Source organism: Cupressus sempervirens, chromosome 3, assembly GCF_028749045.1.
Source record: "Cupressus sempervirens isolate cs-2001-9-10 chromosome 3, ASM2874904v1, whole genome shotgun sequence".
NCBI classification, from domain to species: Eukaryota; Viridiplantae; Streptophyta; class Pinopsida; order Cupressales; family Cupressaceae; genus Cupressus; species Cupressus sempervirens.
The window spans coordinates 349767660-349791978 of NC_143120.1; the positions used below are offsets into that span (position 1 = coordinate 349767660).

The following is a 24319-nucleotide window of genomic DNA, read 5'->3' on the forward strand; positions in this document are numbered from 1 at the left end:
TTAGTACTTGATTTTTAGTCTTTTGATTTTGTAATTTGTACTTGAGACTTGGGTATTATCATATTTGTCATTTGAAGTTTGAAAGTTGAAACATTAAACATTGAACATTGTGATCATATCATGGTTGTTGCTATTTGATGTAATTAAGTCTATGATGCCATTAAATGATTGATGAGATAATGATACTCATACTTTGAAGTTTGATGCCATTTGAATCTTCAATCTTTGATTATTTAAGTTAGTTGATAGAAGTTAGAACTTAGAACTTAGATCTCTTTCTTTGTTCATTGTTCAATGCAATGTAAAACTAAACTAGCAATAGCGGTTTTGATGAACTTATATTTCATATTTATGTCTTACATTGTTGTACATCTTTTCATAATTAGCATTTTAAGTATCATATGTATAGTACATACTATATACCCCCCATCCCTCGCTCCCATCCCCCGCCGTCCCAAATTGAGATCCCTTTGTCCCCCTGTCCCCCAGGCTGGTGTAACTATGGTTAAATCTCTAGCTAGATTTGAGTAAGACTCACTCAGTGTCCAAAAACAGCTTACAAGATTGATTTCACAACCCCTTTGACTTTTACACCACAAACAAGATGTTTAACTACCAAAGAACCAAACAATCCCAAAAAGATCTACCCTTAGAACTTCTATGACTATTATGAACACAAGAAAAGCAATGTCAATGCTAACTACAACAGCTCCCAACAAGAGAATTAAAACCTAAGCCTATATGATTTTACCTCCACAAGGTTATATATTGACTTTCCAACCATAGACAAGCTGGAACAACCATCTAAGGGCAGAGGAAGAGATAGCAAAAAGTCTAGAACATCATAGGATATCATGACTATACATAAACAATATGCCACTTCTAACAAAAATGCAATCATGTACTTGTATATGACAAATTTGTTATTTTACACAAGTTTCAAATACAAGGTGTATTTAGGGGACATAATTTTTTAGGCTATTTTAGGATACGGTTTTTAAAAATGGGTAAGCTTTAAAACTATGGGGAAATTTCAAATATTCATATGATAAGGCATTCATCATATAGATTGCTGATCCTTGATACACAACATCAAGAATGTATTGAGAGTTCACATAGGAGCAAAACAAATTAACAAAAAATATTTGCTTTAATTTAAAAAGACTCAACCAAAGCTTTTTGTTGTACTTTTGACATTGAGGAAGAATCTTCTCCTAAATCCTCACATTCTCCTAAATCAATCTTTTAAGCCTCCTCTTAAAAATGCGCAGTGAAAGAATCTTCTATTGAATATGGATCAGTTTCACCAAGTCCCTAATCACTCATTGAAATCTTCCCTTCTTTAAGGTCAAGACGTAGAACATGCAAGGAGAACATTTCTTGACTTCGAACGGAGATGAGAAAAGAGGCCACCATATCCTATAACCTTATTGCTATTCTACTCCAATGTGCAATTCTTGTACTTTGACATGTCCTATATCAAGTCTTTAATTTTAATGTATTTTTTCACCAAAATTGTTGGAGCATCCATAGTTAGAAAGTGAAGTTGCATGTTTGCAACCTCGAGATATTGAAAAGTTGTATTTTTTATTAGTAAATATGGCTTTTATGGGGTCATGCCCAATTATATTAATATGGTAAAAAGTTCACATAGATCCCCTCTGTATAGTCAAGAGGCTTTGACCAACTTTACAATGTTTGCAATAATAACATAATGGCCTTGCAACAAATGGACCATGAACACCACTTTCATCTATCTAAATTAGAGGCAAAATGCAGAATGTGCTTCTTAACATCTTCATCAATATATTCTAATCCAAAAACTTATGTATCTGAACTATTTTCATTCTAAAGTATTCTTGATTCATTGTCATCCTTAGAGCCATCCTCTTTAGATTCTTTGTCCCATGCAAAAGACCAATTGTTATCTTCCTCACCATATAACACCATGATTGTCATCAATTACTAATGTGACATGCATTTGCCTTCTATATTGCAAATTAAATTCTTGTAGCCTAGATAATCAAAAGTATCCATGAGCTATTAGTATATGCAAGTATGAGACAAGGCCATATTTTGGACACAACTTGATGGTGAGGATAGCAACGTAAAGAAAATTTCTTCAATCCCCAAAGTCATCAGGTCCTCACCCAAATTTTGCAAAAGTTTCCTGACATTTTCCTTTTCCAAGCCACATTCTAGAAATGTCGCAAAAAACATAAACAACACATCAATGTTGACTCAATAGTGGTGGGAGAAATTTCATATATTATTCACTATAATCATTTCAATGGCATACAAAACTAATAGAGTATATTGAAAATACACTTCAGCCTGACCTTAATGTTAGCATGCCTAAAAGCCATCTTTTGACTCTTTGTCGAGAGGCAAATAGTGGTTTTCATCTACTTGAGAACTATAATTTTTTTAAGATAAGTGCAGGGATCATTTCCATTTTTGTAGAGTGTGAGCAATGGTTGCAATGCATTTGATAGTTTCAAGAACTTCAAACATTCATTTTACATGTATCACAATTAATTAGTAATCTTTCATTATTGTTCTTGGACATAATGTGATCAATCTGTAATCATGAGAGCATAGCCCTTAATGGCCAATGCATCAGAAACATCTCCTCACAATAAGAGTTGATGGCCCAATTGGGCATGTGATTGGCCACATCATCAGCCTTTCTAAACATGTGAATAAACTAATATAGTGATTCCTCTACTTCACTTATTTGGTAGTTAATGAGTTGCCTTTGATAAGGATGTTATATTTATTTACTCTTTTGCATGTTTGTAGGTCTAGGATTATAACCCATGTAGCACAAGCACTAGTGGACATCAAAACATTAGAATGGATTCTTGGGACGGGGAAAAAGGGCTTCAATTTGGGGACGAAGGAGTATGGCCACAAGTGGCAAGGTGTGGGGGTGTTGTAATATACTATACATATAATATTTAAAATGTTAGTTATGTAATGATTTATAATTGTATAAGGACTAATAAATTATAATACAAAATACTTGAACATAGCAAAATTGCAACATGAATATATGAGTAGCATGATATCAACCCAAGTACAAAATCATGTACATACATTCATAAATATGCATAAGTAGTATGTGGGCGTAGCAGTGACCCGTTGCTAGTAAACCCCTATCACAAGTGTTGGTTGCAAAAAACCCCAACGGTGAGATGATTGTGTGAAGGCAGTGGGGGGACTTGAGAATGCCAAGTCCCTAATCTGAGTCCCTAATCTGATATATCTTCACTTAACATGTACAAATGCTAGAGACCTACATATAGAAGAAAAAGAGCCTGCTATAACAATTATGGCACCCTTACTGGAAAATACATAACTGTTGTGCGCTAACAAAGTGTAATTTTTTACTCACTCTGGCCTTCTTTAACATCCAAGCATTAGTGCACAAAAACAATCAGCTATTCCCCACACAATACCCATATTTCCAAGACATTGAACAATTTTTTGACAAGGGACAGTGGGGGCATTTCTAAGTTTTCCACACATCCCCAGAATGTCATAGATTCAAGGACGTGTCCAAAAAGGTTGAGGACGCATCACAATGGAACATAGCAAATCTATCACAGTGAATATGTTTTCACCACTACTACAAACTAGTAATTTTGCCAAAACTAACAAAATATTTGTTTTGAGAAGCATCCTACACACACTAAAAACCCGCACATGGATGTCTAGTACCCATTAGTCTCCAAGCATCTAATTGATGAGAGAGTATATTGCTTTAATTTAAAGAAACTTGCTCAACATTTGTTCTTTCCATCTCACATGTAGATTTTGGGACCTCCTAAAGCTGATATGTGCCCCAATTATCATGGAAAATGAAGAATTTACCATTTTTTATGATCCAGTATTTATTAACCCTCCTGTAGATGACTGTCTTGTTCTCGTATGAGTAAGGACTGCCCAAGATTAAACCACACACATCTAAAGAAAAAACATCAAGCCCTATTTCATCAACAATAGTTAGTTCCAACTAAAACTCTTCACTTTCATTGATTACTTATTAGCATGCCAACCATTTATTTGACCCAACCCAGCCTATTAAATTTAGATTGTGTGGACAGTTTTCAGGTTTAATTTATACACCAAATCTTGTCAAACTAAGTTACTAGATAAAAAATGCATCAATCTTAACATTATTTCTAGGCATTTTGAGAATAAAGTAACAATTTTTCCAACAACAGATCTTTTCACAGTGTTCATTCATTTAAGGCATAGAGTTTTCCTTACCTTGTTTGTGAGGGGGTGTTTTAAGATGTAATTTCGAAAATGAGGACTATACATGACCATCCATATCAAAATGATCAGTACGTACACAGATTTCATTTTGGTGCTTGTGTTCCTTTTTTATCCTTTTTATTAGCCTTAACTTTGTTAGACTTGTAAGTGGAAGAAGAACTATCTCTCTCAAAATATTAAGCATGTGAGCATGCTTCATCTGTCAACTAGCATAGAAAACAAAATGGACCTACAAGATCCTTATGAAGACCTCATATATATTTAATTAGTACTTTATCTAACCGTCCACTTATTTGTTAGCCCTTCTATAAAATTCAACATCTTCTTGAAGACTTTGGCCTTATTTTTGCTTGCGATTTGTCATTACATAATAGTTTCTTCCTATGACATATTGGATATAATTACTTCCTGAATAGCTGATTAACCTGCTCTCAAGAAATATGAGTGATTTGCATATCATAAAGTACAAGAAAATTTCATATCTTGCTTTTGCCAACAATAGTCTGCCAAATGAGATCTTTTCATTTGGTGAGAGAGCATGCATGCCAAAATACCTAAAAGTAGAATGATCCAAATATCAAGCTTCTCCATATAAATATCTCCTTCAAATTTTAGTACCTCAATCTTGGTCTCCACCTTAAATAGAAGATTCTTGAAAGAATCTTATCAGCCCTTGAAGTATCGTATTCTTCATTAGATTTGGGCTTGTCACCATCCAATGTCTCCAAAAGAACCTCCACAAGACTTTTCATGGTCCCAACAATTGAAACAAACTTAAGGCGGCATTCTAAATCCTTTAGAATCTTGCTTCAATGTCCATATAATCTCCCACCATGCTCCTCGACAATCTTCCAATTGCAGGATTCAATGTCTCTTTGCAAAGGAAAATCTTCTCTCCAATCGATCTAATTGTCACAAGAAACTTCCAAAACACTCATAAAACACCTCCCAAAAGATGAAATCGTGCTGATACCACTTACTTTGTAAACTATGATGATATCCTGCGTGCAGTTTGCTAAAAATGGAATTGTTTGCTTTATTTTATGTGAAAAGAATGACCGAAACATTTTTAAAAATGAAATAAATATAAGAGATGTTCAATTAACATGAAAATATGACCAAGATACTCTAAGAAACCCCTTGTGTGTAACAACACTAGCCACCCCTAGGCTCGCCAGGCACTCAAAATAGCTAGCTAAATGATTTCCACAACCCCTCAGACCTTTTACAAACTCCAATAAGATATTTAATTCCCTAAGAACCAATCAAACACTCTTGAAGTGATCTATTGATCTACAACAACTATGGCAAATAAGTTGTAGGGTTCAACTTTTGGCACCCTCCGTACCTATCCGATACACCTGCAGATTCAGCTAGGGTGTGCACCAAGGCATGCAGTTGTTCCAAGCCAAGGAAAACCCAAAAGCTTGGGAGCCCATTTTGTATTTTTATAAAAGGAAATGAAACCCTAAAGTGAGTTTTAAAATAGTTAGGGAGACTATTTTTCAAGCAGCTGTTTCTCTCTTGCGGGTTCAGCAAAAGTTTGGCTTCTAGACTCAATTAAAGGAAGTTGAAGATCGATTTTTTGAAGCTTAATCAAGTATTGTACTTGTAGCTTCACTCCTACTCATTTGCAAGCTTCCATTGGCTGAAAGAGGTAAATTCTTTTTCATTTTTTTCATCCATTTTGTTTCCTTCTGTTTGCTTTGAATGTGTTCATAAATATTTTCTGCCAGAGGAGCTACAATGGCAGCTGCTGCTTCCTCCATAGGACAGCTTCTGAATGAATTTTTATTTGAATATTGAACATGAAGTATATGACAGTATGATCATGCTGCCGTGATTACAATTTTATGGTATTTTTGTTGCCTATATGATATTGTGTGACATTCTAACTTTGATTCATGCTTTTAGGTTGCACATGCGTGTATAATTTTTACATCATTTTTGTCTTAACGAACTCGAAACCCCATTTCATAATTTGCCATACCAGAAAAAAAGGGTTCTCAAAACCAGAGACCTAGTATGGCAGACATGAATAAGAGAATATACAGTTCAAATCTCACTATGACAACTCTCAAGAAGAGATTTAGAAGTTAAAACCCGAGCATATAGAACTTGACCTCCAAGAGATTATAAATAGTCTCTTTTGCCTTGGGAATGTTGGAATGAACATCCAAAAGCAGACAGAGAAAAATGACAAATATCACAGTTTAGAATGTCAATAGACACTGCAACTACATGTGATGAATTCACTGCTTCCAAAAAAGAGATAGTTGAAAGTCTGCCACAGTCCAAATAAATTTTCAACGGTCTGACAAATTCACCAAGGCAATTACACTTTGGGCACCTCTATGGCTGGCAATTTCACCAAAACTAGCAAACATTTTAGCTTGAATAACCTCCCACAACACTGGAACCTGCAAATGGATGTCCTCTTTCATTATAAATATTTTCCAGCATACATAAATTACACTTTGGGCACCTCTATGGCTGGCAATTTCACCAAAACTAGCAAACATTTTAGCTTGAATAACCTCCCACAACACTGGAACCTGCAAATGGATGTCCTGTTTCATTATAAATATTTTCCAGCATACATTAAGTGGTCCTCTATTCCAAAACATAGAAATGAGCACAGAACCAGATTTATTTCCAGATCATATTGATATATGCAGTTATTAGAGGTCTCTTTCGTCCTAATGTGAGGTTTCAATACCATCACTGCATTATAAAAGGGGGGGCCCTCTTTTTGCTTTGGTGGTCAGAGTAGTGGTCTTAGATGCTTTTGGGTGGTCTTAGGTTGTCTTGGAAGCAATTTTGAAGTCTCCAAGTCAAAAACGTGGGTTTAAGCAATTTTGGCTTATTGGGAGCTCAAGCCTGTAAGGGATACCCATGAAAGTTGGGCTAAGCTAGTCAAGGATATGCAGTGAAACCATGAGATTGTGATGAAAAGAGTTAGAATCATTAGAAAATCCTTTTTCCAGCTTCAATTTGACCTTAGAAAGTCAAGAGAGGTTGTGGGAGGAAACAACACTGAAGGCATGCTAAATCTTGAAATTCGGCCAAGTCTGAATTTTTTTGAAAACTCTCAAAATCTAAAAACTTTATTATAACTCCTATGAAGCTGAAACCTATCTCAAACATCCTAACAATATTTATATAAAATATAACTTAAATCTTCTATTTTATATAAGATCCTCCCACCCTTTAGGCTGAAGAAACTGGCTTGAAGAATTGGGTAGCTAACTTGCAAAAGAAAAATCCCAATATTAGATTGGAATCCAACCATGTCTTGGGATTCCTAATCCCAATAACCCAAAAAAAATCTGCCCCTATTAAAAGTGAGTTTCAAGTGCAAATTGATGGGGAAAAATGAAGGAAGAATGCAAAATAATAATAATAAAGTGGAGTAGAGTTTGCGAAATTAAAAATTCCATGGGGTGGAATCAACCCTCCTCTTGGGATTCTTAATCTCAACACCTACTAGATTTTTGTTCTGCATTTAAATGTGAACATAAAGGGTGTACATCGGAGGTGAAGATGAATTGCAAACATTTGGGCTAGATGCAAACCAAGCAAAAAGTGAGGAGCTTTAAAACTTCGAAATTAGAGAGACAAAGAAAAAATCACAAGGGGTGGAATCCACCCTCCCCTTGGAATTCGTAATCCCAAGACACCTCCAATTTCTGACCTCTTTGACTCAAAAACCCAACCCACCTTCAAATTCGCCCAAGTATGGGTGTCTTAGGATGATAGGGAGGCAAAATGGCATACTTTGAAGGTCAAATCATTAGGAGAAAACTAAAAGTCAGATTGAGAACGCAAGCAAACATGAGAAATCAGGCTTCAACATGAACAAATCAGATTGGATTAAATAAAAGGGAAGTTCAATTCAGATTCTCAAAGTACAAATTCAAAGATCAAGATCAAGATGGAAATCAAGAAAAAACAAAGAACAAGGAGAAGGAGAAGGACAAATCATCAACCTGAATTTCTTCCAGAAATCCACATTCATTTTGAAGGATCCAAGTGCATAAAGATTTCATCACCAAGAAAATCAAAGTGAAGGCATTGAAAGAGACCAAGTACAAGCTGTTGATTTTTTTATACCAGAAATGAACATAAGCAGTACCAAAAACAAAATAATGAACACAAAACACAAAATTACCCTAGGAAAAGCCTCCAAATCGAGGAAGAAAAACCCAACCACAAAATGTCACTTCATAGATGAATGAAACAGAAGTCTGAATTACAATTCCCACCAAACTAGCTCGACAAGAGTAATAATCAAGAGTCCCATAGTTGGAAAACTCGGACTGAACAACAAATTGCCAAGCCCCCTAAAAGTCTATTAGGGAAAAAATCGAGAACCTAAAAAAACGCTAAAATTTAATTCAAAATACATTTTTTTGCAAATTTCAATGAGAAGATACATCTAATGAGTTAATTATTAAGAACACAAAAGAAACAAACAAAGTTTAGGTATATATAAATGCATAGTGGATACAAAATTGCATTCTCATGAGGAATGTTGATGGCGAGAAGCAAAACAGTAAATAGTTTTTGTCAAACTAGAAGTCTAGAAGTAAATACATCAATACAATCAAATCTTCCTCTACAATAGCTAACAATCAACTAAGAATGCCTTGGAACCCTTCTCTCCCCTCCTCAAGCCTCCAAACGCACCAATTAAAACTAGTGTTGAAAGAAAAGAATTTTTTTGCCTATATCGCTGGAACTAACGCGCAGCCGAGTTTTTAGTAAATAATCGCGAATTTTTAGGAAAAATTTGTTGATTACTCTACAATTACTCGGCGAGTTTTTGAAGCCAACCAATTTTTGGAATCCGCATTTTTTCTAGGAGAAACTCACCCAACAAAGGAACTCGGTGATTTGTATCTAATCACAAATTAAACTGCGATTTTGCCAACTATGATCAAGACCTATATATGTCTGTAGACAATACTGAACATTGTATATGACCTATTGTCCAAGCAAAGAATATCAAAAAAAGTGACCTCAAAAAAAATGCGAATACCATCTACAAGTATGAACTTGTCTAACACTCAAAGAGGACTCTTCATTGTCTTTACAATGAAGAGTTTGTCATGTCAAATGAAGCAACTGTAATTACAAAAGAAAATAACTTCATTTTCTTGTAACTTTTGAAAATGAGAGGAAGACTCTTCATTGTCTTGAACCATTGACTCTTCAATTAAAACACCTACAAAGATGTTACAAATAAAGCATCTGCTAATATAGGAATTCCTTTAGATGTCTATGTTGATTTGACTTCATAATATATAAACCAACAACGCATTACAAAGGCTACTACACTAGTCATTTATTTGATTTGAATTTTGTAGAGAAAGATATCTCCTGCAGCTATATCATCAACACTTTGTCTTAGTTAGGGGAGTATCTTTCTAGATATCTATGTCATAATAGAGTCTCTCAGCATGACACCCACAATGGTTGCACCTATTTGTGGAAAAGAGATTATCACAGAATCCCTTAACGTAATAACATCATGGATCACTCAACACTACGTGCACCACGGATACTCCCATGTGAAAAGAAGTGTATACATAAGTGCTCATCATGGAGTAACTCAACGTGATGTCATCATGGAGTCTCTCAACACGAAGCCCACAATGACTATTCCCATGAGTGGAAAGAGCAACATCGCTTAAGGGCTTTCACCTCATATTTTTGTCTCCAAGAAATATGCATTTTCGCACATAGTAAGGGTCAACGATGTTGAGACTCCCTCTCAGCAAGAGCAACATTCTCCACAAAACCAAGCTTGTCCCGAAAATATGCAGATTTCACTCAGGAGAGAGGTTTGGTGAGAGTATCAATTATTTGTTCATCAATGTAAAATATTTTTGAGTTGAATTGCTTTCCTCAACACCATATCTTTGATGTAATGATATTAGCTCTCCATTGTTTTGTTCTATCATGAAGCACTGGATTGTCAAAGAGTGTCACACAACTTTGATTATCACAATGAATCATACTTGGCCCCAATGTTTGACCAAACAATATTGCTTCTCAAGTTGCTGCACATGTTGCAATGCATTCAGCTTCTACAATGCTCTGTGCTACAGGGGTATGCTTCATGCTACACTAGGAAATCTTAGCTGACCCCAAACTAAAGCAACATCTAAAAGTGCTTTTCATATTAGTTACTCCCAACCCAGTAAGAATCAAAATAACCTTGTAATTTCAGATCTTGAACTGAACTTTGAAGTATATCAAAGCCATATCCCATTGTGCCACGCAAGTATCTCAAGATATGCTTGACTGCAACTAGATGAATTTGTCTTGACTCACACATGAACTAACTAAGAGCACTCATTGCATAACAAATATCTGGTTTAGTATTCACTAGATACATCAAAGATCCGATTAGTTGTCTATACATAGTGGGATTTACCAAATCAAAGCTAGTTGTATCATCTCTCAACTTCATCAAATTTGTCTCCATGGGTGTAGATATGGTGGGATTTACCAGATCAGAACTAGTTGTAGCATCTCTCAACTTCTTCAAATTTGTCTCCATGGGTGTAGACATGGACTTGCAATCCATCATCCCAGACCTTTTCAAGACATCTATGGTGCATTTCCCTTGACTACGAATAATCTCATTGGGTCTTTACCACACCTAGTCCTAAAAAATAATGTATAAAACCAAGATCATCTCAAACTTGGAGGTTAAATCTTTCTTGCATTTGAAATGTGACTATCTTCTTTGGTAAGAAAAAAATCATCAACATAAAGAATCAAGACTAAGGCCCTACCATTAATTATCTTGAAGTAAATATTTGAATCTGCACCAATCTTGGGGAATCCCAAGCTCATCAAGTATGGATCAATCCTTCAATTCCATGCACGAGGTGCTTGCTTAAGGCCATGCACCGCCTTCTTTAGTTTGCATACATTAGAATCCTTCCCATGAATCACAAAACCATTTGGTCATTCAATGAACACTTCTTCAATTACACCATTAAGAAATGCAGTCTTTACATTCATTTGATGTTGCTTCCAACCTAGCTAAAGCAATAGCAATAATAGTCTGAATACATGAATTCGCAACGAAAGCAAAAGTCTCCTCGTACTCTATTCTCTCATTTTGAGAGAAACCTCTTACCACAAATCTTGCATTGAACTTCTCAATAGCTCCATCAATTGCATGCTTGATCTTGAAAAGCCACTTGGAAGACATTTGATTTTTCTTTAGGCCTTGGTACAAATTCGCAAACATCGTTCTTGATAATAGATTGATATTCTTCTAACAAAGCATCTCTCCACCCTTGCTGATTGGATGCTTCCTCAATGCTAGAAGGCTCAAACTAAATGAATCGACTTGTTAATGCCACACATTCTGAAAAAATTGCTGCAATCTATTACTTTCTCGAAAAGTGTTACAAGGAGCTGCATATATTCTACCTCTTGCATAGTTTGTCTAGCCCATAAAGGTTTCCTTCTAACTATAGAAATACCACTTGGCCTATCAATTGGATCTATGGGATCAGGTGGATCAAAGTCTCCTCTGGTTCAGTCCACTCCCTTTGAATCTTAGGAGAATGATCAAAATAAATGTCCATGTCCTGAGTTGCTCTTGTCCTTTACTATCTCCATTGAAGACCCTTTTAATATTTTGAAGGAAACTTCCTCTTCAAAAAATACATCCTTACTGATCTCAATTTGTTTTTGCCCTGGAGTGTAGAACTTGTAGGCCTTTGCAGACTTGTAACCCACAAATATTCCTTTCTCGCATGATGGTTCTAGTTTAGATCTTTCATCTTTAGGCACATGAATATAAAGAGGACAAGCGAAAATTCTTAAGTGACTAACTTCAGGTTTGACACCTGTGAAGGCCTCTTTAGGATTCATATTTTCAGATATTTTTAGTGGACTTTTGGTTCTAAATATACACACCAAATCTAAAAGGCTTTTGACCAAACAAAAGTTCGTAGATGAACTATGGCTCTATTTTCCTTTTTGCAACTCCATTTTGTTGAGGGTTGTATGGGACACAAAAATTCCTCTTGATCTCTACCTCAATGCAAAAAAATTGAAAGCCTCTATCAGTGTATTATCCTCCATTATCAGATCTCAAAACCTTAATCCTTTTTTCTGGATATATTTTCAACCTGAGCTTTGAATTCTTTGAATCTATGAAGTACTTCTTCAGAATCCTTAGATTTCAAGAAATTAATCCACATCTTTTGAATATAGTCATCAATGGAAATCATATAATACCAAAATCCACTCAAAGATGTCATACACATTGGTCCAAATAAATCAAAATGAATCAGATCTAAAATTTATTTTGATCTACTTTCCATACCTAAAAAAGAACCTTTAAGATTCTTACCTAATGCACATCCTTTATTGTCATCATGCTCTTGACTGAGCTTTGGTAAACCAATAACCATCTTCTCCATGGATGGAAGAGCTTTTAAGTATAAGTGAATAAATCTCCAATGCCATAGGTCATTGGAATCGTTTGTTTCATTTACTAATACTTGAATTAGAAAAATAGAAACTTTGTATAGACTCTCTTGATGAACACCAATTGCACAAACTTTGGCCAACCAAAAACTTTTCCTTCATAAAATGCAATTCGATACCCTTTGTCCTACAATGCTAAGATTGAGACCAGATTTCTTTTGAAACCTGGAACAAACAAGACATCACTCAAATTAAGAGGGATGCTGGAATCTAGATGAAGAAAAGTGGCCCCAGCATGTTTCACTGAATAACATGCATCATCTCCATTAATCATTTGTAAATTGGTTACTCTTTCTACCAAGTTAAAAAGATGATCTTAATATCCAGTAATGTGACGTGAAGCACCACTATCAATTAACCGAGCATTGATATCGGTTGGAACAATGATTGAAAGAGTTGAGATGAATAGAAATCCCCTTAAGTTGTCACTGGATTCCTTTTTAGGTAACACCTCATCAACATTTGCAGCAGTAGCATGATGTTTAGTTCTTTTTGCACAATCTTCGAGCATAATGGCCATAATTGTCATATATGAAACATTGAATGTGAGAGAGGTCCCCCTTTTTGGTCTAGGGGCTGAATCAGAGTTTCTATCTCTACTCCTCTTGAATTTGCATTTTCTCCCTTCATTTCTTTTCCTTCTAAATATTTGAGCAGCAAGAACATGATTTTCTTCATTATGAGAGCTTCGTCCATTTCCTCTTGCTACCAACCTAGATTCTTCATGAACGCAATCAACAAGACGAATTAACTTGGGAATTTTAGATCTTCCACAAAAGCCTTCGACAAAAGACTCTCAAGATTGAGGAAGACCATTCATTGTCAACATAACTAGGTCTCTATCTTTAACCATATCTCAAATGGCATATAGCTGATCTTTTGAGTGATCTTCGTGAAGAAGGATATGACTGACTTTCCTTTAGCCATTTTTATATGATGGAGTTGTTGTCTTAAGGCAACGACCTCTACTGGTATTGTTGATCTCATGCAAGTTTTGAAGAGTCTTAAACATGACTCTGCCTGACTTCATCTTGGATATGATTGGTACAAGATGATCCTTTACAAAATCTATCAAAACTTCTTAGCCTCAATGTCATTCTTCTTCCATTGAATTTTCTCTGCCTCATCATCTTAGGTACATCATTCTCCACGAAGTCTAGAAAATCATTTTCTGCCAGTGATCAGTACTCTGAATTTCCAAGAGGTGAAATTCGATGCGCCATCAAGCCAATCAACCTTTAGTTCATTCACTATCTTTGATATTTAGATAGGCTTGCTTAGATGAAAAAAAGTCTAAATTACAATTCACACCAAACTAACTCAACTGAAGTTATAATCAAAACCTCTATATATTCACAAACAATACTGAGCACTGTATATGAATGATTGTCTAAGCAAAGAATATCAAAAACAGTAACCTCAAACAAATGAAATCATCTACAAGCATGAACTTTTCTACCACCCAAGGAGGTGGACTCTTCATTGTCTTTACAATGAAGAGCCTACTATGTCAAATGAAGCAACTATGGTTGCAAAAGAAAAAGACTTCATTTTTCTTGAACCATTTGTCAATAAAAGGAAGACACTTCAATGTCAACAAAGAAAGCATTTGCCGATATAGGAATTCCTAGGAATGTCTATGTTGATTCAACTTCACAGCATATGAAGCAGCAACGCATTACAAAGACTGCTACACCAATCATTTATTTAGTTCGAATTTTACAGAGAAAGATATCTTCAACATCTATATCATCAACAAAAGAAAGTTTAAATCATGGCAATGAGAAAATTTCAAGAATGAAAATAAAGAAAATTTAAGAAGATGGAGGAATTGGAGTAAATGCCACCACAATCAAAGGCTTAATGGTGTTCAATATCAAGAGATATATTCCCATCACCAAAAATCAATCAAGTCTTCAAGATAAGAATTGTAATTTTAATATAAGATATATTCAAGATAAGATATCTTCCTCATTGGCTCTCAAAAGTATTGTAATTTTCTTATTGGCCCATAGGGTGGTGCCTTCATGTAATTGGTTGAAAGGGTGGCAACCCTAATTAAGGTTTGTAGGGATTAATCTTGGCCCTTCATTATATTTGAACACTTATAAAATGCCAAGGCTTCTCATTTGTAAAGAGTTACAAGGTTAAATTTTAAAACCATTGGAGAGAAAATAGTAATAGAAGCGGTATAGGAGATAAGACTTGATGAAATTGTTGTCATAATGCTATAAAAATTATTGATGATACATTGTTGGTCTTCATGGTGGATTATTTAATGTTGGATTGAAATGATACATGGTTCTTCAATTCCTCACTTAGATTGGGTTTGATTTCATGTTAAGTAGAAGTGGATGAATGGACAATATTGATAAATAATGATTAATGGTGAAGCTAGTCTCCACACCTTTTGGTACTTGTTGATTGTAAGTAATTGTGCAAGGTTAGATCTGGGACTAAATTGCAAATGTTTAACTTTTATTAAAGATTTTCATTTTGATTGCACCTTCACAGGGCATTGGATGAATATTAACAATGTGAAAATCATTTGTGCATCCTTAGAAGCTAGCATCCTCTTGTGCGTAGTTGATATGGCAAAGCAAGCATTGGTTAGAGGCTCACCCGATCATCAACACTATCCTACGTTCATAAATAGCTTTTATTTCCTTCCAGCTTATTTGGTTGGAAGTAATTCAAAGAAGTTGAAGAGTTGATATCCACTGAATGAATAGTGTAATCCACTTTGTGATAACCAACATATCACTTGTTATTTCCGGTCCATCTTGTTGCCTCCATTGGACCATACTCTTTCTAACGTGGATGCTGAATAATTGATGACTTGGCATATTTGGAGGTGGAGTGTCTTTCTTTGTTTACTGGTTCCAATATTTGAAATTGTGCCTCTTGGTAAATTTCTTTTCATTGAGTCATTTCAGATTAGGTGTTTACTTGTTTGTACCTATAATTCAAGTCCATTGTCTTCTTGTGGGCATTTTCAGCAATTATTATTTGTTTAATATTGCCTTTATGCTATTTTCAGTGAATATTCTTATCATCTTCATCCAAGAAAGACGAGATTATTAGAAGCGTGTTTTTTTCTTTTGGTACTATAAGTGTTATGTGCGTCTGAAACTGGATATAGCCAAGTCGCCAAGTTGATAGAAATATTATATTTTGTCATTTGGTTGCAAACAAGTTTTTGTGTGTTTTGTGTGTAAGCAATGCTTTGAGATCCTTTCGATATTGTAATGTGTGTGTATCTACATATCGTTGCAATATATCTATGTGTTTCTTATATGATCATCTCAAGTGTCCAAGAGTGTAAAAAGGGAAATCAGGGGTATGTGTGAATCTCAAACCACAACGATGGAGAAGACGGGAATTCAGATTGAAAGAAATTCTTCTCCAACTCAATCTTTATTCATGCATCTCTATGTTGTGGACACATTCAGTTTAGCAAATGCTATGATCATCATATGAGTGTTGATCTGCATTTATCGTTCAATATTGTTAGAAGAGATTATTGTGTGTTCAACCATATTTGTGTGCATGTTGAGATCCTTCTCAAGAAAGATTATACTACAAAGGGTAAGTATTCTATGGTTATACCTTTGAATGTTGATCATGAATTGTTGTTATATCACTATGAATGGTTTACTAGTTTACAACTTTAGCATTGATCTCCATATTTCTCTTCATGATAGGTTGATTCTATGAATTATTATTAATCTCTCTTGATTGCAAGATGGTTCAAGAAGCAACAGGACGATGAGAAATTATATGCAAAGTCATGCAACTTGTAGAAATGAACATGGGGACGCTATTTGCAGTCAAGGGACTAAATTGATGATACATATCCTCATTAAAGAGGAAGATCATTTGCAAGTTGTTACTATGATTAGTTTCCTTGAAGAGGAAGAAATGACATTCTTCAAAGGGAGTTTGCATGAAAGAGGGAGAATGCCTAATTCTCTGCAAACTTGTGTGGCAATGTGACTACTAAAGCTCCATGTTTGGTCAAAATGATATAAGGGCTCTTATTGTGATAATCAAAGTAGTGAGAATGTTGCCTCTGCTGAGAGAGAGTCTATGTTGAGAAAGAATCTGAGCCATTCTTGTACTCTAATCTGGCATACTATTCTTCTGTTCAGATTATGAGATCTGACACGCCCAGCCCACCTCTCTATTGGGTTCGATCAAGATTGACATTGATCGTTTCCCTTCATACCAGTTCTCGTTGGATGCTCCTACTCATCTCCTCCCCTTTTGTCAGGAGTTGAATTGAGTATTTCAGACAGGATATCTACAGGCAGTACATTATCACTACTTGGAGTAATTCTCCTGGTGGATTACGTCCTAAGATGGCCTTTTATACAGAGCATTTTCTTGAGATTCAAAATGGTATTATTGTGTGTCATGCTTATCTCTATCGAAACTGGTGTCACGCCCTTCAATTCTCTTTGGGCTCCTTCTGAATTGGTTCTCATTGTCTTCAAGTCTGGACTGATCACCATATGGCCAGAAAGGATTAGATTTGTGATTGTGTACTTTGGCGGAGGTCAAGACTGAGACCCACTTCATATTTTGTTGCCCTATCCACTATGAGATTAGAGGGAGATTTTATTGTCTTTTCAGAGATTGTTTCTCTCTTTCAGAGTTCTTTAGCTATGTTGACCAGCAGTGTCTTGCACTTTATCTTCAGGAGGCCACCCAGCTTCGTGAGCATACCCCTTCAGTCAGTCACATCTCAAGGCCATACCTCAAACCAGCTCATCGCCGCATTTTTCTCCCCCTTGTCTCCACCACAGGGTGTGAAAAGCCATCCAACATCACTCCCTCCAGACTAGTCAGACATTGTACCAGTCTTTCCAGGCAGCAACACTCCTCTAGTGGTTCTCAGTGACAATCTATGACTTTGAATCATCTACGGTTATATCCTTCTGTGACTAGTTACTTTGTACCAAGGAAGGATTCTTAGTCCTTACCTTGTGTCTCTTGGTCTTGTATCTTGGTTTGTTTCTTTTCAGTCACCGTTTGGTGCTCCAGTTGTTGCTAGCTCTATTGTTTGTATGCTCAATCCCATAAACCCTTTGTGGTTTTTCCTTGGACATTAATATTATTATCTTATCTTATCTTATCTATACATGATGGAGATACTAGGAGAAGTTTGGGGTGAAAGCCCTCATTCAACCCTCTGCAAGTAGGTATGGTGGATCCACCCACTGCAAGTAGGCATAGTGGAAATGCATTCTTCTCTATGAGAAGTCTAAGGGAAAAAGCCCCCGTTCCAGCTTTTGCGAGTAGGTATGGTGGATCCAGCCTCTGTGAGTAGGCATGATGGACATGCATTCTTCATTGTGAGAAGACTGGGGTGAAAGCCCTTGTTCCACCCTCTACGTGCAGGCATGGTAGAAGTCATGTGTGTGACTTCGTGACTTTAATCTTATGCTTTTATGGTCCACTCTCTAGAAGTAGCTACGTTGAATAGTGTTATGCTAAGATAACAATGTTTTATTGAGAAATATTTGTGATTAGAAATTGTTATTGACATTTTTTATTGCAGCTATGTGTGCCTTCCATAATAAAGTGTTGAAGATTATAGCTGTGATAGAAATCTTCGCCTCTGATATTGCTAGAGAAGACATTTATGATGATATTTCCATCATATTCATTTGTATCTTTTTTATAACCAAGTGAGCACGATGTGGCATTCAAGGTGTGCTAGGTGGCTCACCCTAAATATCTAACATTTTATTGTATGAAGAGACATGTGACAGGCGACATGCAAAGAAACATGAGTTTGGAAACATGCAGAGACTCGTATTTGGAAAATGGAGAGACTTTCAGTTATGATATGAAGTCTCTCAAACTTATCCAGTTAGAAGCATTGTACTTGGACCTCTATTATTTAATAACAGAGATATTTTTGGGTGTGGTTGGGTTTTTCCCCTCAAGTTGGACGATTTTCCCAAAATAAATTGTTGCGTCTCTATGTGTCTTGTTGTTCTTCATTTTGTTTATTGATGTTTATCTTTATGTTGAGCAAAACATTAACAGTTGTGACTAACATAAGAAAAGAGAATTTGTCAGAGACTTATTCCATTTCATGAGAGTTTGAAGGCCTGTCTTATTGGTAACTTCTAAATCACCAACATGCAGATGCTTATACCTCCTGAGTATTGTCAACCAGTTGCTTTTCAGATGACTATCAACACAGTTTGTATCCTCTGTGCACTTGCCTATTGCCCAATTGCTTGATTTTTTGTTCTTATCCCATAATAAGCGGGGCAAAAGTAGATTGGCATATTAAAGATAAGTTTTGAGTGAAGATAAGTTTTGAGAGTGGTCATGTGGTCAAAATAGGAGTGCAACATTACAACAGAACAGAACATTAAAATGAATAAGAACCCTCCTGAGGAAGCAAGATATCCCAGAGGGGTCCTTGAGTTTTTAGGTCTGTGGCAAGTAGTGCATAAGACCACATTTTTGTAAGCCCACACAAAGACCTTTTTTCCATTACCTTATGGATGTTCTCCGTACCAGGCATACATATCATACCCTCTTCTGAATGCCTCCTCTAAGTGTAAAGGCCATTGCCACTGACATGGCAATATTTCCTTTATCAATATGCCAGCTCTAGTTAAATTAGAAAAGGATAATGAATGCTTTAAAAACACATTATTCATCCCACACTGAAAAATGTAGTAAAAAGGCACAAATTAGAAGAGACCATAAAACATCAAAGAAAAAAGAAATTTAACCAAAAAAAGGAGAGTTATTCCAAACTCTTTCCAGTATACACTATAAATGAAAAAAGATAACTACAAAAAATATTCAACAAAATTCATAAAAAACTTTTAAATGCACCAAATCTATCATCAACAGTTTCACAATATTGTTGCACCACTTACCAGCCATTTATCACGGGCATACAAAACAGTGTTCAGCATGTTCTCAAAGAGAAGGAAGTAGCCCATCCATTCTGAAATGATAACATCCACATGTTGGGTAGGTAAATCTATTTCCTCAATTTTTCCCTTGAGAACAGTGATGACTACATGACAGAATCACAAAGACATTTTTATAAGAAAAAAAACAATCAGAAAATCATAACCAATTTCAAAAACTGAAACATATGTCCATCTTCCATACCATCACTATAGCCATTTGCTTTAACAATCTCCATTGCCATGTCAGCCATCTGAGAGCATTCCACCTGCAGCAACCAGTATGGGCATACATTGTATCAACTGTCAACCACAATCTTCATCTATTGGCTCACAGAATCAAATATTAACCTATTTCAAATACAGCTCACAGAAACTCCTAAAACATATACTGCTTGTGAATCGCTGATCATGTTTTTTGGATGACTAAATATTCAACAGACTAAAATATTTGAGCTATTTCTTTTATCTCCAAGGTCAAAGATGAAGAAAGCAAGAAATCGTATAGTGAGAAAAGTCTATTTACGCACTGCATAAACGTGCTTTGCCCCTCCTTTTGCACAAAAGAGAGACAATATTCCAGTCCCAGCTCCGACATCAAGTACGACTTTATCCTTGAAGAGGAATGAATTATGATAAATTACATTTTGGTATGTCTTTGTTCTGATTGTATCTTTTAGCATTTCCTGCAAAAACATGTTCATGTGTAAAATATCTAACTAGGCCTAGTTGAAATTCAGGATCAGAGAATGCATCCTTCAAAGCTCATACAAAGCATGCAACAAAATGTTTAGTCTAATAAAAGAACAAATGCAGGCTATTTTTTTTATTTACAAAAAATAGGTTAACATAGGTATGCTACGGGAACAATAGAAGTTTGTTTCTATAACCAAAGTGCTTGAGGCATGGCATTTTCACCACTTGCAGACAATCATTAACTGGACCCAGTGGGATCAAAGTGCTCTACAAACAACAAACAGGAACCATTTTTCCTTGGCTGCAACTTTGATACCTATCCAATGATCCTGAATTTGTAAACCTCTTGCATCACAATTGTTGCAATCCCAAAATGCGATGCTCCATCACACGGTAGTGCATTCTTACTGATAAATCTTTTCTCCGTGATTAAATCCATCGAAACAACATATTTATATGCAGAAATATTACATATTTATATGCAGAAATATTAAAGGCGCTTGAATCCATTCCTAATAAAGATATTATACCCACATATTCAAGTTAGCAATTGCTAAATAAACTTCTAGCCATAGTGGCTACACAGTGTGAGGTGACTTCCAGCACTGCTCTTCTGCAGACATTAAATATCCTCCACGGTTATAAAATAATGCTACTGGACTGAACCTTACATGGATCCCAGTGCAACAGAATGTCTGCAAAATATAGTTCTCAGTAAAACCACAACACCGTGTACCTTCCAAAGACCATGTAGATTTGACTACTGTGTCTGTACTAATGTTATTGCTGGTTAAATTTTAAGCAGACAGCTCTCAATAAATATCAAAATAAAACCCTTAAAATGTACATAACCATGTTCAAATTTATTATAACCAAAGGAAAAGAGTTTCAGTTCATTGGAAGCTTTCACACAAAAACTATGTAGTCAAGAATGGCAAATGCATGCTCCAGATTTATATTTCCTGGCAGAATAATTCCAGTATTATGTCAATCAGAAAGACAAAATAACACAACAGCTGGAGACACAGTCAATATTAGCTGCACACAGAAAGCCACAATAACTGTATCTGCTAGTTTTGACAAACCATTATATGGACATTGACGCCCGATGCTTGCATACAACCGAACTTTGCACAAAAACAACTCAGGGCATTCTTACAACATTAACCAAAACCATAGATACCTCTCTCTCTTAAGTTTTAACACATAAAGGCATTTGCATGAATAACTATCTTTAGCACAGTTTGCATTCATAAACTAAAAAGCGTTTTAATAAAGAAATAAATAGTTCAAAGGTGTAAATGGCCCAAACCATTAGAAGTTCAATACTCACTTCATGTATGCCTGCAGAAGAAACAAAGGTAAATATATCAGAAATGCTGTACAAGCTGATAAATACTACATAAGCTGACACCAATAAAAATATTTATAAGTTTTCGTTCCCTCATGAACATATTTAAAACACTGATATATAATGTGAGCTAATAAAAAATTTTAAAAACTATTTTTCAGTTCACGTTCCTTTAAAATTTTAAATATCTCGCTCTCTCTCTCATATGCTAGCTCCAACACATCTCAAACCCTCATGTAAAACTCATTATACATGAGATCAAATACAAAAAAAAAACAAAGAACCTCATCTAACAGAAAGCAAAACAATCATTTAACTCAATCCTTAAAAATTGCTCACTTTCACTTACAACACTAACTCTAAGTTACACAAGGATACCAAATTCTCAAAAACCCTCCATCTAGCATTCCTCATAATATAATCCCATAAATTTACATACAAACACAAACATATCAAGTCTCAATGTAAGAAGAGACCATAAACACCAACTATTGTTCAGTTGACATTCTAAGGAACTCTCCCAAAGCTACTTATATATAAATGAAAACATATCAGAAACACGTCCCTTCTACAGTTTTCTCTCAAATAAGCTGACATGAAAACACTGATACATGAAAGCCCCTTTGGTGAGCTGAAAGTAACAGTCACTAACAACCAGTGCCACTATCAACCAGAGTAATAAACTTCAAATTACAAAATAAGATAAATAAAAATTACAAAATAAGGTAAATAAATCAAGTCATAGGTTATAAACCTAGTCGCCAACAAACATAAATAAACAGAAAAGCCCGGTACATCACAAAAGAGCTACATATCACTGATCAAATTCAAAGAACATAGTAAGAAGACCGTCTAAGCACATGAATAAAAAAAGAAAAAAGGTTTCACAAATTTAAACAATTGACAAAAGAATAGAATTTATACTAAAAAAACCACCAGCCCAACAACATAGAGACAAAGAATCCTAACATGATGCACAAATTTTTTGTACAAATTCAGAGAATGGAATAACAGGGTGACCTGAACATGTACACGTGCAAAATACAGTTAAGCTCGTGAACACAAATAAAATGATAACAGGATAAATGCATCCACCCGTCCAAATAATGTGGCCAAAATGCTCATGTGTTCTAGTACAAAAATGCTTCTGGAAAAACAACAACTAAATATTCTTCTGAAAAGAAAATGAAATAAGAAACTAAAGTTTCACAAGTTCATGAACACATTTAAACGATACTAATAAGTCAGGGTTTTAGCTTTAAGCATAGTAGATACATGTAAACTAAAGCCGTCAAGGCCGTAAACAGAGTATATCACATTGAGAAATGGATGTTGCTTTCAAGGCATACATGAATGTAATCACAGTTATTATCCATAGAGACGAAAAGGATAATCAAATTTAAGATAAAATATAAATCATTTTTTCGAAGGTGTGCATTCAACTTACCAAAATGGGAATAGGAATCGAAGTAATAATCAGCACTAGTCTGATCAGAGCCAGTGAAAACATTGTCCTTCGATAAATTTTCAACAGCAGCAGCAACCATAGAAGACTCGGCCTTGTCTTGTTCGTCGTCGACACTCATTCTGATGACTTGGGCATCTAAGCTTGAGCTTCCTGACGATTTGTCTCCCTTAATGCCCTTGTTGTTGCGCCGCCCCATTAAACTTTTTTTATGTCCCTTTTTATCCCGTATTTGCTGTACGTACTTAGTGCCTCGACACAAAGGGTACTGTTTTGAGCACTGCAGTTTTGAGTGAAACAGAATGATTGAAGAGAAGCGTAATTTTTTTGAAACTTAGCTGACGATTTCAATCTGTCGGGAGATGTTTTATCCTCCAACCAAGGTATAATCGAAATATGTGTCTTCAATCTGCGATAACAATGTTGGTCGGGTGTGAGGGTAAAAAGGAATTTGAGGATGAGAATATGAAAGAAAAATTGTTTGAGTATAGTCGTAACCTAATTTTTGTACCCTTGTTTTAGGAACTACATTTCTTAAAATGGCCGATTCGGAGTCGAGGACTGCCACACTGGTCGTATATGACTTCAACGGAAAACACGCCCACTAATAACACTAGGAAAGGCATCCGGCCTATATAAGATCTGATGTCTTTATTATTATTTACTTATTTCAATAGGAGATATCTGATGTTTTAATTATTTATTTATTTCAATAGGAGATACCTGATGTTTTAATTATTCATTTCAATAGGAGATATCTGATGTTTTAATCATTATTCATTTCAATAGGAGATATCTTTAAGCTTTAAGTATACAAATTTGAAGAGTTCGGGTTATAAAGATGACTTCGATGGATGGATAGATTGTTACAGATGTGGCAAAACTTCTCACATACTCCATGATTAAATTTTGAGAAAATGCCATCCATTAATTTGTGAAATTTAGAAAATACAATAGATTTTTATCAAAATTTCAACATGGATTTTTATGATCTATATTTCTATATAATTAATGGTAAAAAACGATAATGATATGTTTCTTGTTTATAACTTA

General features: G+C 35.3%; 1 protein-coding gene across 3 annotated transcripts in view; it reads right to left on the reverse strand.

Annotated features, from left to right (window-relative positions):
* The window catches only part of PRMT11 (arginine methyltransferase 11), a 32679-nt gene extending 8798 nt beyond the window's left edge, over positions 1-23881 (reverse strand). Inside the window, exons 1-5 of one of the 3 annotated variants that reach the window (XM_089819781.1) lie at positions 23765-23881; positions 23238-23675; positions 20285-20440; positions 19960-20023; positions 19719-19861 (exon numbers count right to left, since the gene is read on the reverse strand). In XM_089819781.1, the coding sequence (XP_089675907.1) occupies positions 19719-19861; positions 19960-20023; positions 20285-20440; positions 23238-23465 (591 nt within the window). In that variant the 5' untranslated portion in view covers positions 23466-23675; positions 23765-23881. Of the gene's footprint in view, positions 1-19718; positions 19862-19959; positions 20024-20284; positions 20441-23237; positions 23702-23764 lie in introns of those variants that run through there. The other 2 variants (XM_089819782.1, XM_089819780.1) reach the window with 2 other exon arrangements.
* Between the last annotated feature and the right edge of the window lie 438 nt (positions 23882-24319).